The sequence below is a fragment of the Drosophila sechellia genome, chromosome 3R (genome assembly GCF_004382195.2).
Source record: "Drosophila sechellia strain sech25 chromosome 3R, ASM438219v1, whole genome shotgun sequence".
NCBI lineage: Eukaryota > Metazoa > Arthropoda > Insecta > Diptera > Drosophilidae > Drosophila > Drosophila sechellia.
The window spans coordinates 7684243-7700364 of NC_045952.1; the positions used below are offsets into that span (position 1 = coordinate 7684243).

At 42.5% G+C, this 16122-nt stretch overlaps 2 protein-coding genes across 3 annotated transcripts in view; one reads left to right on the plus strand and one right to left on the minus strand.

Annotated features, from left to right (window-relative positions):
- The window catches only part of LOC6620081 (angiomotin), a 37769-nt gene that overhangs the window by 16676 nt on the left and 4971 nt on the right, over positions 1–16122 (plus strand). The window lies entirely within an intron of this gene.
- LOC6620082 lies at positions 257–15271 on the minus strand. 2 transcript variants are annotated; one of them, XM_002044258.2, is made up of 8 exons: positions 15160–15271; positions 3478–3658; positions 3328–3415; positions 2889–3234; positions 2602–2822; positions 2096–2392; positions 790–870; positions 257–712 (listed from the first exon to the last, which is right to left on the minus strand). In XM_002044258.2, exons 2-8 carry the CDS (start codon positions 3634–3636, stop codon positions 549–551), a joined length of 1356 nt encoding a protein of 451 aa, XP_002044294.1. In that variant the 5' UTR covers positions 3637–3658; positions 15160–15271; the 3' UTR covers positions 257–548. The 2 variants fall into 2 exon arrangements, with proteins under 2 accessions (XP_002044294.1, XP_032576848.1); XM_032720957.1 differs by lacking the exons at positions 2096–2392; positions 15160–15271.

The window sequence follows — 16122 nt, forward strand, 5'->3', positions numbered from 1 at the left end:
AAATAAATGAAGGGTGGGGAAAATCTTCAATTGCGACCATCAATTGCACGGAAATTAGTTTCTAGAAATGCAATTGCTTACTAAGTAGTAAACAATTAATACTAAATTTATGCAATTTATCTTCAATGAAGTGTAAGGAAATAAAACATTTAAGTCAATTGGAAAAAATATGAAAAATATGTCATTCCTCCTCCCCCTTTTGAAAGACAAAAAGGCATGAGAAAAATAATTAACTTTAATTGGTTGCCTCAAATGCTTTAATTGGAAATGTCTGTATATATATTTTTATCCATATGCCGACGAATCATAAACAAAAATCACGAATTTGGTTAGTTCCATACAGAATATTCTTTAATAATTTGGGCCAGCCCCTTGCCAGTGGGGACTAGAAGCCGACTAGAAGTTATTTATTATTTAATAAGCAAGTTCCAAGACTAATCCGGGAATCCTAAAGGTTGCAAATGGGGCTATCGAAACGCGAGGCTCGTGCAGCAGGCAAATTTGCAATGCATATGTGGACACATGTGGAGCATTGACATCCCCGTTTCCTAGGAGCAGGTGGAGATAATGTTTGCGAGGTTCTCGGTGCAGCCGTGGTGGTGAAAACATTCGAACAGGGATTCAATATTTCTCTGGGAGCAGCAGATCTTCGATGCGCGCTGGCACTTGCTGTTTTCCTGGTAGCCGATGTCCTTGGGAAACTGGAAGGCATCTGCAAGGGAAGCGGGATTCGAGTGTCGGTCTGTGAATGGCGGACGTGGGTTTTGCGGTTTGGTTTGCCAGCCTTACCTTTCCTGGAGGACGGACGACGGCCTGGCATGGATGGAGCAGGCACGGGCGGTGAGAATCCGACTAGGGGCACGAGTTCAGCTGCAATTAAGAGGCATCAGCATGTAAACCATGGGCTAAGGTGCAAGTTGGTGGGTGCTCGATGGTGTATGACTATGTTTGTGTGCACTCTCGCCAATTGGGAGCCTCTGTTTGTGAGCTCCATTAATGAAACAACGCGCTTGAGTTTGGGCTGTAATGAACAACAGCAGCTGGAGCACATACACCGCGAAACCTGATTGAGTATTTATTATAACAATTGCGGTTTTATTGCGAATTAGTAAGGATCTCTTGCGTTGTTGTATTAATTTTATTAATCTGATTATTCAAGACATTCGATGCTACCAAAGTACAAGGGCGTACATATACATATATCTCTTTGAAAAGTTAATTACGCTTAGTAAAACACCAAATCATTTGGTTCTGTGTACGTGTGCATGCATGTGCCAATTATGAAGGAACAAGATACATAATTATATCCTTTAGTGTGTTTCCAAAACAATCCAGCTGCAATTGGATTTGCAGGTGTAAATTGTGTTCTGCGGCACGATATAGACGGCCAATTAAAAGATATAGCATCAATGGCCAATGGACTCCTGGCAGCTGGTTAATTGATATGGCTGAAGGGATTGTGTAATTGCAATTGAATTGGCAGCGGATTACATGTCTGGACACTCGATTGGCAACCAATTAAACAAACATATTCAAGTCGTAAGAGTAAATGGATAAATTTTAATTTGGTTTTTGGATGTAACGAAGTGGATGCGATAATTGACAGCACAGCTGATAAAATCGATGTGTGTGGCAATTGGAAACCAAACCCTCTGTTAGTTGTGTCCTTCACCGGGTTATGGAAGCTTAAATAAAAATAAAAAGAAGGAAAACATAAAAGGATGGTACAGTCGAGTGTTCCGACTGTGAGATACCCATTACCATATCTACGCACCCTTAGAAATCTCCGCATTGCATCAACATTTAAAGTATCCAAACGAGTAACGCATTTGATTAGCATAGTTATTCAGCATTGGTGTACTCTTCAATATTAAAGTTTAATTATTCACGACACCCTTTTAGTGATACTGTTATGCTTTAAAATTCGAAATATTGTTATGAAAATGCTAAGCCGAAAGGTGTATATTTACAAAAGCTGTAACTTAATCTATGTTTAAAATAAATTAAGCTTGCGTTTGAGACAATCTGACCAAGTCAGTGGATCAATTCAGTGCTTATTGGTTTTGGAAGGCGTCCAGGACCTTGGTGAGCGCACCTTGCTTCACGCCCTCATCGGCACACGGATTGATGTCCCAGAAGGCTCCATGGCATCCGAACTCCTCGAAGCAGTTGTACCGCACCTTCTTGCTCTCGCCCGTGCAGCAGTTGACGATCGCCCACACACACCTGCTGACCTTGGGCTCACTATCGACCCCAGCTGTCTGTGGGAGCGGCCTTTGATTGGGCCGCAGGGTGGGCAGTCCCACAACGGGGGCCCGGGTGGGGGGCGGCCGGAGGAGGCCGTTCGGCGGACGCCACGATGGTGCCGATTGTGCCGATGGTGCCGAGGTCACTATTTAGAAAAGTTGGTAAAAGGTCAGGGCGATTGGAAAGACAAAGCGATAGTCGGAGAGAGCAAATTGAGAGGTGGTTAGATGGCAAAGACCTATGTTAATCACGTTTCGAATGAGTTCAGTCATTTTTAAAACAATAACATACACGAAAAGCCATGTTTTCAACTGATCCAAATTTAAGGGAATTAAAGGGTATTTCTCAACTTACCAAAGTCGCTATCATTGATTTGAAAGACTGGCCCAGGAGTAGTAGTAGACGACCGGTTGTAGATCGAGAAATCCGCATCCGCTTGATTTGAATTGTGTTCTAAATCAAATTCTCCTCTAGAACCGACTGAGTCTGGTGTTGGGATATTCTCTTGGCCCTGATTCCTACGATTCGGAGGACCCACCAGATGAGGTTTCTTACCCTTCACTGAAATGCGAAAACTGAAATGGTTGAGAAAATAACCATGTAAGTGCTCATCCATGCCACTGAATGTGCATTCTTCTTACTGAGTGTAGGTTAAGGGGGACACAAATTTTATTTCCGGAGTGCCATAGTAGTACTGCAGGACTTTCTCATAGCTTCCATGGGCCTGTCGTCGCTGGCGACTGTGGTACTTCTTGGGATGCTTGGCCAGCCACTCTTCCTTGATGGGTTCCGCCAGTTGGGCAGCCTCAACTTTGCTTTGGGGGAGAGCCTTGAGGTCCTCTTCCAGGACGATAGGCTTGTCAGGCAGTATATCGAACAGTATCTGGTCCTCCATCTTTTGTGTATCTGTTACTTGCTTGGCATGATGGAGCCGCGTCCGCTTATGCTTCTTGTGGTGACTAGGATTGGTTTCGCTTTTTGTTGGATCTATACGAAAGGATAGTACATATTAAAGAAATACATAGTAAAAGGTCAGAGCATGTGAGATTTCAATGCCGTTCTGTATCTTGTTTTTCTCACCATAATCCTCGCTGACGAAGTCCTCCTTGTACATGATAACCGGATGATCCTCCTGCATGACACCATTCACTATTTTAACCTTATGGATCTGCCAAAAGGGAGATTGTTAGGAACGCCGGATTGGATTTCACGCTCGACCCGAACACAAACCTCCACATTGTCGGCATCCGGCGGAATGATGGCCAAGTCGCTTTCGTCCTCTGTCGAAGGACGACCGTTGGTCCTGGCCACCAGGCAGAGCAGCAGGACAAACAAGAGAGCCGGAAGTCTGCGGCTGGTGCTGCCACTGGACAGCGAAGTTCGATTCATCTCCTTCGGTTGGCTGGCGGGTCTGCAATTGGCAGCCAGCAAAGATTGTGCATTAGTTCAACTTTGTTCCTGCACTTCAATCTCAATTATGTACTTGGCCCTGTCCCCCCTCAACCATACAAAAAAAAACACAAATAACATTCTCCCGAAACTCAAAACTCAAACACACATCAGGCAGGACAGCCGCCGTTGGCAAAGTTTTGAAGTTGTAAATTTTGTTGCGGTTTCGTTTTGGCTTCTGGCTTCTGGCATCGGGATCAGGATCTGGCTTGGCTCGGTTTGCCCCGGCTTGGTTTTGGGGTTTGTTTTAAATTAGACATCAAGTTGAGTTCCATTTTTCTTGGCTTTTGCCGCCCGTTCTGCTCTGTGGCAAACTTTTGAATTACTTTCGTTGGCTTTCTGTTTTGCTTTTTACTCGCCACCCCCACTTGCCATCCTCATTCCTTATTTTATTTTATTTCTTTTTATAACTATTTTATTTTTTCCCGGCCACTTCGGAAGCTGCCAGTCGTAACCCAATGAGGTCCTGTTCGCCGAGCGTTTCCAAGCGGAAAAACTTGTTCGACACCGCACACAATGGCCAAGCACTCTAGCCGCCTTTAGCCTTTTAATATTCCAAAGCCGACTATTTCTGTGCTATTTCTGTTGCTCGAACTAACCGACTGACTGACTAATCGAAACGAATTCTTATTTCAATACTTCCGATTTTGTTCTTACACTTTGAATGTTGAAATCAGACTGCAGCAAATGCCTAAATCTGCTCTGATATAGGTGAGAGAATACTGAACAGATGTTTTGAAATTTTGATGTCTCATTTTCGCAGCCGCGATAAGAAAATGCCTTCAATTTGGCAAACAAGATATCACCGAGGTTCTACGTCATAGATATAATGACAATACATTTATTGAGAATTCTTAGGAAAAAGTACGTAATTTCACCATAATTTCCCTGACAGCTGTGCAGAACACTTTGTTTGAAAAGCATTTGAATCATTGGTACACATTTTAGATGTTGACCTGTTAGTATTAAATGTATTCGTTTGGTATCATTGGCCTATGAAACTTTCCTATCAAAGTAAACATTCTGTTCATACCTGTGGGTTCCGTTTCGTTATTAAGTAGAAAATTTCGAACTGTCTTTTCCGCTAACAAGACAACCAATTAGAGTAGAAAAGGCATTGGCTTACCAGCTAGGGAGAACACCTGAAACCGTAGGAATTCATCTAGTAGGAATTCATCCTCCATAGTGGAGGAAAAAGAAGGGCGTGGAACTTCGGATGATTTATATACTATGTTAGATCATAAAACACGCGAACCCGAACATTCCGCATGAAAATCATATTTTTAAGTTTTTGGTGTGTAATTGAAAATTCATTGACTGACGAGTTTACTAATTTAATTTGCACGTAATAATTACCAAACTGTTTGCATATTTTGCCCCAACATTTTTGCGGTGATTGCTAAATTCAAATTTGTTGTAAAACAGAAGGGAAGAAGTAGGGGCGAATAAACCGATATAAATATGGCAAAATGAAATGCATTCCTTCTTCCGGCAGCAGTTGTTGCCCATAAAAGTATACTAACAGATTCCACGATGCAACTCCACACACATTGTGCATATCCTCAACTCACACACACAGCAGCACTTTTATCGAAATCCTGGACAACGGGGTGCTGAGCCACACAAGTAAACCGGTTTATTGAAGCTGAAAATATTGGGTCAGAACACGAACGGCAAGAACATAAGAACCTGAAGCAGCAGCAACTAAAACTTGATTCCCAAATTTGTGAATAGCCAACGGAAATTGTAAGTTTGTTGGCGAATAGCCAACCCCATTTGTTGCTACAACAACGGCAATTCGAGCGTGCCACAAGTGGCCGATGTATAAATGAACATGGAAAACCAGCTGGCAAAAAGGGGAAAAACACAAGCGGCAGGCGCTGCATCATAAATATGAATAATCTGGAAAATAAAAGCACCAAACACCAGACATCACTGTCCATAGAATTCCTATTAAATATTCAATTTTAATATTATCACTGACAGTGGGAACTGTACCAAAAAATTCGCACTTAATTGGTTTTCTGTGAAATATTCTATATTCAGTTTGGATGTTTTTTTTCCCAATGACCGCAATTTTCGGGCACTGACAGCTTTTCGAATTTTGTATTACTTTTAGTTTTTTTTAGCCCTCAGTAATCCAATTTGCTGGGCCATATGTTGGCTACCAGTTTGCATAAGGTATATTTTTAGCATGGTTAAGTGAATAACTGGCAGCCCTGCCTAATTGGATTTAGTTGATGTGATAAAAAGTGGTATAACCCATCAAAATTTGGGTAAAGAAAATCCCCTGGCAGGTCAGAAAAACAGCTCGACCATTAGCCATATGAAATATGACGCTTTTAATTAAGCCAGAGCCAAATGGTGCATTATTCATAGCACGATTGCTGTCCACTGACAATTTTCATAATTATATGCACAGTCCTTGCAGCACTCACCTCAGCGCACATTTTGTGGCACTGCAGCGACCATTTCTGGCGCTTCACAAAGGCAAATTAAATTTCAAGAGCATGTTGCCACAAAAAGGACCCTCTCCGAATTCTGCCATCCACATCGACACCAGCGGCAAACCTCGTACCACATACGCCCCGTATCTACCAGACCGGGACACACATAAAGCCGAACGTCGATTACCACTCATTAGAAAGTTATCGGCAACGGGGCGAATGCAATTTAACCTACTGCCACCTTCAGGTACACGGAGCCCAGCTGAACCCGGATGAACTGTGACCTGGGCCGGAACACGGGCCCGCTGCCCGTAAGTGCGCCCATTGTGGACCGAAAAGATGATGTGGGCAGCCGAGTGTGGCGCACCTCCTGCTCCTGTCGCCAACAAGCTGCCAACGAGGTCGATTACACTGGCCAACAGCAGAGAGAGTTCAAAACCACGAAAATATTTCAAAAGATTTTTGTAGGCGACAGAAGATAAGTTTTCGAATATCCCATTTATTTAAATATATCTACGTTTTTTATCTAAATATATTAAACATGTTTAGTTACAAAGCAAATTGACTAAAAAAAAAATGTATCCAAAAAATATATATCTTGACTGTGATATATAGATATTCATAGATGCTCACATACAATTTTTCCGAATACTTCTTATTAGGCTCACGTTTAAAACATTTTCGGCCTTAAACCAAAAAATGAATTTTTATGGACTCGTAAACGAAATTTATTGATAAGCAATCTCTATGAAAAAATCAATTTCCTTGGACAGGCAAAAGTCCAGAGTTTTACTGCCCAGTGTCCTAGAAGCAACATGTTCCGTGGCCTCCGCCTTTAGATACTTTGTTTTGCTGGCCAGTAACTGGATAGCGGGCAGAGCCATAAAGTGGCACGGAAAATCGGATTTCATTAGTTTTTTATTTATTCAAATACAGATATAGATAGGGTATACTTTAGCGGTGGGGCTGCGCAAACATCCGGAAATGTTCGATCGGAGCCAGGGCTGCTAATTGATATGGAAATTCGGTTGCTGGCCCCGGGCGAGCAAGCACAAACTCATCAAAGTCGGAAAACTCATTGCAGATGCGAATAAAGGCAGTGGGGAAAACATGCAGCGAGGTAAGAAGATACTTCAATCGGGACTCCGGCCTCGTGCCATATTGAACCCACTGTTTGCTCTGACCTAAAAATACGCAATAAACGGTTTGGCTTTTTTCTTGCTACGCTCATCATGACGACGTTGCTAATGATCAGCAAAAAATTGTGAGTAAATCCCCCTCTCCAAATATAATGATTATTAAGTTTTTTAATACTTTTTGTGCGTACCGAGTGTTTGCGGTTTGCCCTGATGGTATTTTCTTCGAAAGAATTCGCTCATAAATTGTTTATGCCAGAGCAACACGTGGCGATGGCGTTAGATGTGGTTGCCTTTGTTCCACCTAATTGGCTTACAGCATGACGTCGCCACAGAGGCGAAGACAGAGTTATCCTGGGCGTATCCCTAGCTCTATTCAAGTGTCAAAGTGTCACACATCACGGCGAGGCACGTAGATGCAAATGCCGTCAGGTGGTGGCATCCACATGAAAGCATTAAAATTCCGAGCATACTGCATAATTGTGATGTTCCGGTCGATGTGAGATCAATGTGGGTCACTCCTGCTGGGCGAATGCAAGGGGGATTGTAATTAAGGTTGCACCGACCACATGGCGAATGCGTAATGCGATTTGGCCGCTCAATGGTGCGTATACGTAACATGGCCCTGGCACGCTGTCGCCCGCTTTTTTCGCTCTCTGTTTTTTGTCTTCCTCACCGAACTTTTGTTTCTGTGTTTTTGTTATTTAATGCTCACACAAAAACACCACCATTGTTGCCGTTTGTGATTTTGATCTGACTGGAAGCCTGCCCTGCAGGCCAACGACACCAACTTTTCTTATTATTGTTCAAAATGAAATTTATGCGGCACGCACACTCACACACAAACACACACAGAGCAAAGTGGGGCATCATGAACCACCAGTGGAAAACAATGCAAGTGGAAAATGTTTTTCCCCCATTTCTGTCAGGTCTTTTTTGCTCATTCCGGGTCGAAATGTAGGCAGTACATTGCAATATTTTTCTATAAAACATCTGGCCGAGTTGAAGGAGGATACGTACTGTAAGCCACATTTCAGTGATCAGTTGCATTGAGAAAAGTCAATTGGCTCCACCTTCGGCCCGAGTCAAGGGATTTGAGTGGAGTGGCTGGTGTAGGTGGGCCTCGGAACTTGCTTATCAAGGTGGCTGGGTCTTTCAACGTACATCAGGGACGTCGGCGCACAAAGGATGACCAGTGCAGCATGTATCCCAACTGTCATTGGGCTTTGTCCTGTATGTTCTGGTTGGTCCTCGCTGATGGCAACAAACAGGCACAATAACGAGGGGAAACAAAAACAGACGGGCTGACACATTCATGGGAACTTAACTTCATTCCAGATGCCCGACATTCGAGATTTGCCATGTGACAGCGGCACGAGCCGCAAACGAAAATAGCGAAAATTACAGGCAGGAGCAGGAGGGCGAGGAGGTGGGATCAAAAGGAATGGGTGGAGTTTGGGTGGCCAGGAAAACAATATCAACATGTTAAAAGCACAACAAGTGCCAGTCTGCCAAGCACTAGGTGGTTGTGGTCTGGAGAGCTGGTGCTCCACAACCACTTGAAGTGCCGCCGAAGTTGATGGCACTTTGTGAGCAACCACTTGCCTACTTGGCTACTTGGCTGCAGTTCTAATTGCAAAAGTTAGGCAAAGACGAAGCTAAAGCCAGCGAAATTATATGCACTCAGCCAGCGAGATCCGAATGTCTTGGCCAAGAGGAAGTGGCAAGAACATAAATATCCTTGCCGCGGCAAAATGTACGAAAAGGAATGGTAAATGTCAGTGGCAGCCTGTCGTTATGAAGTATAGCTGAAGGTGGCGATTATCAGCCCAGGTATTTTGTCCCTGCCACCCCCATCCTCCGCTAAGCACCGCCAATTCGCTTAATTGTTATGTCAACGCCTGGCCCACGCGGCGTATGATAAATGCCCCTCAGTAAGCAGCTGTGCTTACAGCTACTTACAATGGCGTATTCATTGTCCCACCGACAAACGCCCTAAGCACTCTGGGCGTCCTGCAGCCGGATCGGCTCAACTGTCATCCGGCAAATAGCCGTTTTTATTCTGCGTGCTTTGCATTTGTTGCTCGGATTAAAGACAACACGGAGATTTACGATTGCCGGTGTGCTCTAACTGAGTTTTATGTACTACTTTTTGTGGACGTGAACTTTGGGTACACCTATCCTTTAATTTATATATTTCAGATTTTTATTCGTATTATTCTTTTTATGAAAAGACAGAGCATGAAAGCATTTGTTTTAATTGCCTGTGTTTACACCAAATCATGCATACATACATTTTAGGATTGATATATGACTTTCATGCAAATGAAAATGCGCTTATTTCCATTTATACCTTTCTGGCCAATGAATGCATATGAATATGCCTCATCGATGAATTTCAAGCTGGAATTATGTGATTCGCGTGGGTCTGGCCTCTGTCTGTCTGACAGTGGGGCAAACCTAATAATGTCCTTCGTCGAATGGCAGGATGTTGGTTCAACTGTCGACCGAGCGGGCAACGCACAATTGACAGCTAAATTGTCTGTCAATTTGTCTCGCTGGCTGGATGCGTTATCCTGTCCATTCCGCGTGCACACATATGAGTGGGTTTGTGTGTGAGTGTGTGTGTTGCGGCCATTGTTTAGTTTTGCCAGAGCTGACAGATTGCCATTATGGTGGCCGCTGTAGCCGTTACTCACTGTTGGTTACCACTTATTGCTGATGCTGCACGCTTCCGCATTTGTGCGGCTGCTAAACTGCGGCTTCGATTGGACTGCCTGCCAGTCTGTCCTTTGTCACTCCTCGTATGGATATGACCCTCAATATATTTGTTTAGCCCGCTCCTCGTTATCCGAGCTCATTTTCCGTCGCAGCTCTGAATGCCAAAGTTCAAACGATGGCTCAACGGGCCGAGTAGAAGGGATCCCATCCTGATTCCATCTTCCTGTCTCCCTTTTTCGGGTCCCATGTGTGCCTTGCTACGCATTTGTTTGTGTATTTGGGCACACGTCTATTTGTGTTGCCTGTCGGGCCTACTATACCTACTATACTGCCAAGGACAAGGACGAATCCGAAGGATTTGCAACCTCCCCATATGAGCGTAACTGAGTGTGTGTGAGTGTTGGGCTCTTTGAGAAGCTTGTGTTTGCCCAACTGCGGCGAGGGCGGCAGTTTCTTGAATAATGCAAAATAGTAGCATCAAATAACGGCACCAAAAGTGACTTAAAGTTTTAATGAAAATGCCAGGCTCAGGCAAACATCCCCATTCCCCCTTCCCAGCCATTGCGGCCCATAAGATTCATACATTAAATTTTAAGTGGCTTTATAGCAATGCGCCGCAGTGCATATTAAATATATCCATAAAATAGGAGCCAGCTTTCTCTTTCAACATTAAAGCTGGAAATTTTCAATTAATAATTGAATTCGACGCTTCGATTCAATTTAAAAGCGAGCAAATTGGCGTTTTGAGCAGAAACTTTAGCTGTCATTTGGGCCCGTGAATTTATGGTCAAATGTAAGATCCCAACTTGACCGGAAATATCCTGGAGTTGTAGCTGCTTATTGATTGAGCTATTTAGGTGGCCCACAAAACTCAGTTAGTATCTGTGGATTGTGTGCGACCCATAAACCGAAAGTCCAATGACCACAAACTTTTGCCAAGATGCGGTCCAATCTGGTCACTTGGCCGAAACAAAAATGGTGGCCCAAAATCTACTTAACTTGAGGTTTTCGTGTGGATTATTCACAGGTGGGGCCAACCTATTTACCTGTCGAGCAAGAACATTGCTCATCTCGTATTGCCTCATGCGGTTTACTTTGTTGGAAAACATTTACACAGCTTTAGCATTTCTAATTTCCCATTCATCAGATCTCTGCCATCAATAAACAATGATACTGTGCTCCATTTGAGGTGGCATTTGTCAACCACGATGATGGTGACTAATCCCAAGGATTAGGCATCCATATGACACATCCATGGAAATGCAGTTTGCAGCTTACAATTTGGCTATGTTCGAAATGCAGGGGCACGTTGCACGATTTCAATAAATCAGAGGCGTGTCGAAATGTTCGACTTTTCGATGATTGATGGGGCTGTTGGCAGGGGTGTGCCCCTAACAAGCGCCCCGAATTCGGTCAATTAGTCAAACCGAAAGCGTTTTGCGATGCGAACCTAGTCCTTGCCATCCCGAACTAATTAAAACACGCTGAGCAAACTCGATGGCTGCAGGGATGGGGATTGCGATTGGGCTTGGGTTTCGCATTTCGGATTTCGGGTGACGGGTTTTGGGGAGTGCTGGTAATCAGCACGTGCCACCGGTATTAGCGAGGTCGAGACGTTTAGTTTGTGTTATTGATGGGCGGGGTCGAGCCACGCCCTTTGCATACAAATTCACGTCCGCCGTCGGAAGGTCAGCGGTAATCGAGTGTGACAAACAATGCGAATTTCGGCAGGTAAAATGTGAAGCGTGTCCAAAAATCGGCAAATACATGTGAGTTCGCAAATGAATCATTCGCATTTCAACTTAATTTAGTGTGATTAGCCATCAGGATTCCCGGTGCAGACAATGGCTTATGGTAATTGCGATGAGCTCGGGTGGCAAGAATGATTGGGAGAGAGTCAGCCAGAGCCATTGTTCATGGTTTTTATATACGTACATATGATCTCATCCTCGTGACATAAAACCATCTAAGCCACTGAGCATGACCAAATACTCAGTGATCTTTTCTTGAGCTCCAAAACTTTGAACCCATTCATAATTTCAGTGGCTGTGTATCTAACAATTGCTGCTCATTAGTCAGCGGATATAAAAATCGCTACTTAGATCTAAATGGCACACGCTATATTGTATAATTATACTTTTTTTATGAACTCATTTGTGGTTATACGTTTTCACAATGATATTATAATTATACAATTAGAAGACAGTTTCTTGAAAAGATAAAGTTTAATTAAACAACGAATGTGTACGTGGTTAGAAAAAAAACTAGGCATCATTAAATATTTGCAAAAAATATAATTTGTTAGCGTATTTGGAAATCGCAGTCGGGTTAGCTAAGTTACTCATTTTCGTCACTAGAGCTTTAACTCAACACCTATTCAACCTAAAACCATTAATTTGTCGTTTTAATTATACGAATTTGCTGAAATGCTTCGATCAAATTACACTTAGACACGATGGAAGCTCGAGTTTTAATTGACGACTTCTTAGGCGCTCGAAATTTCCTGGCATTCGAATGAAAACTGAAGGCCGTTGACAGCTAGTGTGATGTTTAGCGCCAAAAAAAAAAAAACAAAAAGAACAAAAATGAGCTATTAAATGGGCTATGCAAATAGTAGGACTTGTTTTGAATTCGATTACGTCAGAGTTTCAGTAAACTGCTGCATGGCATAAACCATAGTTATTACTATTACTGTATGCAAATAGAACTTCTAACGAGTTTGCAGTGCATAAAACGAGGAATTTCCCGGCTTCCGCATCTCAGTAAAATATGATTTCACTCACCGCAGTTGTAAATGAGTAAGAGGAGTGACAAGCCACAAGGGTCGTGGGAAATATTGTATGTGATCACCAAACCTCAATTCTCGACGCGTGCCTGTGGCTTTGGGCTTAGAGAAATTTAATATAAGCCAAGTTAGACTGGCCGACCAATTTGTTCGCTCGTGCAACATGCAATTAAACGGTTGCCGCTGCCTTATATATATCATAGTATGCCTTAATGGGTAATTATTTTCTTTATAAATAACACTTGCTTTCTGGAAAGTAACCACGATGAGCCATGAGCAAGTTATAAAGAGTCAAGATTCATGACCCGTGTTTGAGCAATGAGTAATATCAGTGGAAGCCCAGATATTTTGGAAATCCCGAAGTCTACGACTGATAAGGGTAAGACGATGTCAGCAAGCTGCTAACAGAGAATATTTCAACAGAAAAAGAATAAAGCGAAGAATAAATAAAAATGTAATGCAAACTAAAGACGGGGTTTCCCTTCTTAAAGACGTTTGAACTTGAATCATTTTTGGACCAAAGGGGCACACACACAAGTGTAGGCACCCACACAAATGTAGACACGTGCAGAGCTTTAATTATGTGCGAAGCGAAATGTATCTTACAGATACTTTCAGCTCCAATGAAGACAAAGAGCGGCACGACGACACGTTTCGTTTGCTGTTGGTGAAATTATGTGCTCTTAGTCTCAGACTCGTTCTCAAAAAAGCAGCAAAAGCCCAAAGACAAACAGCATATTTGTGCCCAGACCCCCGCACCAAAAAGCTTACATATGTCGGCTTTTTTTATATATTTTATTTTGTTTGCTTTGTGTTTTGTCAAATTAGCAAAAACTGGTTTACGCAGGTACTCTGCTTAGCTGGAAGCCCGAGGAAGAGCAGCGATGGAGAACTTTGGGGCCAAAAAGACAAACAAAAGCCGTTTTGCTCATTAGCCGTCTCTCCTCCGCTCTGCAGTCAAACAAACTGTGGGTTGTCGTTTTCGCTGATATCAGTGGGTTGGGTGGGTCGAAAGAGTTTCTAGTCCCACCGGCAACCGACAGCCCAATCACCAGGCCACCGCCCCACTTTATCTACCGAATAAGTGATACTGATGTAGTACATCAGCAGCTATGAGCTGTCGGCAGTTCAGTCGACCGCCAGTGAAACAGAGCAAGCGGCTTACTTGTGAAGTGTCCTCAGTCCTCAAAGATCTGGGACAGATCCAGTTTGCATCCCCGCAGTCTGAGAAACGAGTTTAACTGGCTGAAAGATGTGTTTCCCCACCTAAACGGCTGTTCTGATCAATGACAATGGGCACTTCTCTATAATTGTTGAAGGCTTTTCATATTACCATACTAGCTCGCAGCGCCATTGGTTATTATCTAACGTATAATCAAACATAAGACATTTGCTGATGACATTAAAATATAGGTGTGTAAATTAAAAAAACTTCAATGAAATCTATTTGAAAGGGTGTATATTCATTATTAAAAAATGTTATCCATTTCCACTTTAATATAACAAAACTACCAAGTATTATTCTAATTTTAAAGTTTAATATGACTTTCGAGGAAATGTGCAACATTCTTATATAAATTTCATGTGAATTGCTGAACAACGCATTCAAAAATGTTATTGTGAGAGTGCCGCATGTTTTACCATAGGCGAATTGAAATAATCTGTATTTTATAAAGTGGCGTTATCAAGAAATAAACATTTATATTTTTACTTAACTTTAATGCGAGGTAATAAGAAGCACCATAAATGTTATCTTGGAAAAAAAATCTATAAAAATTTGAATATTTAGCAACCCGGCAAAATCCGAGGGCAATAGCGAAGTACTGAATAAAAAATCGGACCAAAGACGAGCGAGGGAGAGGGATAAATAACACAAACACGAATTAAATGCGATTTTTCAGAAATTGCTGCACTGGCAAAAAGCACAAGCCGTACAAAAGGCCAACTGGTCGAGAGCGAGTCGATAAACATTGGCCGAGTTTGCCAAGCCGCTGCCGATACGCCAATAATCATGAGGCAAAACGCTCGCAAAGCTCATGCCCCACCAGATATGGATATGTAGTTGCGATCGAGCAGATGGGACAAACAGATATGCTGCCATCTCGAGATACAACTGAATGGCAATTTAACTTCAAAACTTCGCACTGGTTGAACAGTTTTTAGAGAGCGTTTCTTTGTTTCTCTCTCAATGTTTCTTAATTTCAGCATTTGATACATGTGTTTTCAGTTCAATTGGCGTTCTGTTTATTCTAAAGTTATTTCGGCGCGATGTATGTACTTATATATCTACATATACCAATGTATGCGTTATATGTATATATTTCGTTTGTTATTTTGCCTTTCTTTGATCATATATATCATATATCGTGCTCACTTTTGTTTGTTTTTTCGTTTTCAGTTTTTTGTTTTGCTTTTGTTTTTTATGTTTTTCTCGCGGATCGCGACACAACAGTGTTTACCGCCAGATTTTCGACTTTGCACTGATGATATTCCTCTTGGCATTCGACTATATGTATAAGCTTCGAGCCGAGCAAAAATTTAATAAGCAAATAAGAGCGAACGAGCTGTGTGCTCTTTGCCACTCTCTTAAGACAACAATATATCCATTGTAAAGCCAGCACCACACAGACTCATACCAGTTATTGTGATTACTAGCGAACTGCTCAAAGTCTTTGCAGGTTGATACGTCACGATCGGCAGCGGCCAAAGTCCTTGATCGTAGTAATTCCAGCGGCAATTAGAGTTTTCCAAACACCCACAATGCGGGCTCTTTGTACCGGAATTATGATTCACAGCTGGAAACTAACAGTGCACTTTCCGCATAAGGGCACGCCTCTGTTTGAATCCACAGTTGGCCGGGTTTCCAATTAGAATGTGCATCCAAATCCAGATGGATGCAATGCCGACTAATTCGCCGCGTTTCAAGTCACCACCAGAATCAACCATCAACGAGCCCATTCTGGTGGCACGACCAAAACACAAATATGAATCGGGGTACTGAGATATGTCACGTTTTGCATGACTTTACGGACGCTGAAACGGACTGACATTGAATGATGAATGCTAATTGCACTTTTCGCCAGCTCAACGAACTGCTCATTAAACGGCACTCAATTGAGGCTGGAGTTTTCCCATTCGTTGCCATAATGGACGTCGTGAAAATCTAGACCCATCGACCAATAAAAACCGAAATGAAAATGAATGTTAATGTTTCTTTTAATTTAAAATTTTGCAAGAGGTTTTATGACGCCATTGAAACGCTACAAATTTTTTAATTTTGTCGTTACTTGCAAATGTTCATTAAGCGCTACTTTTCGTTACTACAAAATCTTAAGTT

Bases quoted from the DNA above. Each gene is read 5' to 3' on its own strand.
- LOC6620082 (XM_002044258.2), bottom strand. From the start codon at position 3,636: ATGAATCGAACTTCGCTGTCCAGTGGCAGCACCAGCCGCAGACTTCCG. The intron at 3,416-3,477 runs GTTTGTGTTCGG...CCCTTTTGGCAG, and splicing joins CGGATGCCGACAATGTGGAG to ATCCATAAGGTTAAAATAGT. The intron at 2,823-2,888 runs GTAAGAAGAATG...CAACCATTTCAG, and splicing joins TCCCCCTTAACCTACACTCA to TTTTCGCATTTCAGTGAAGG.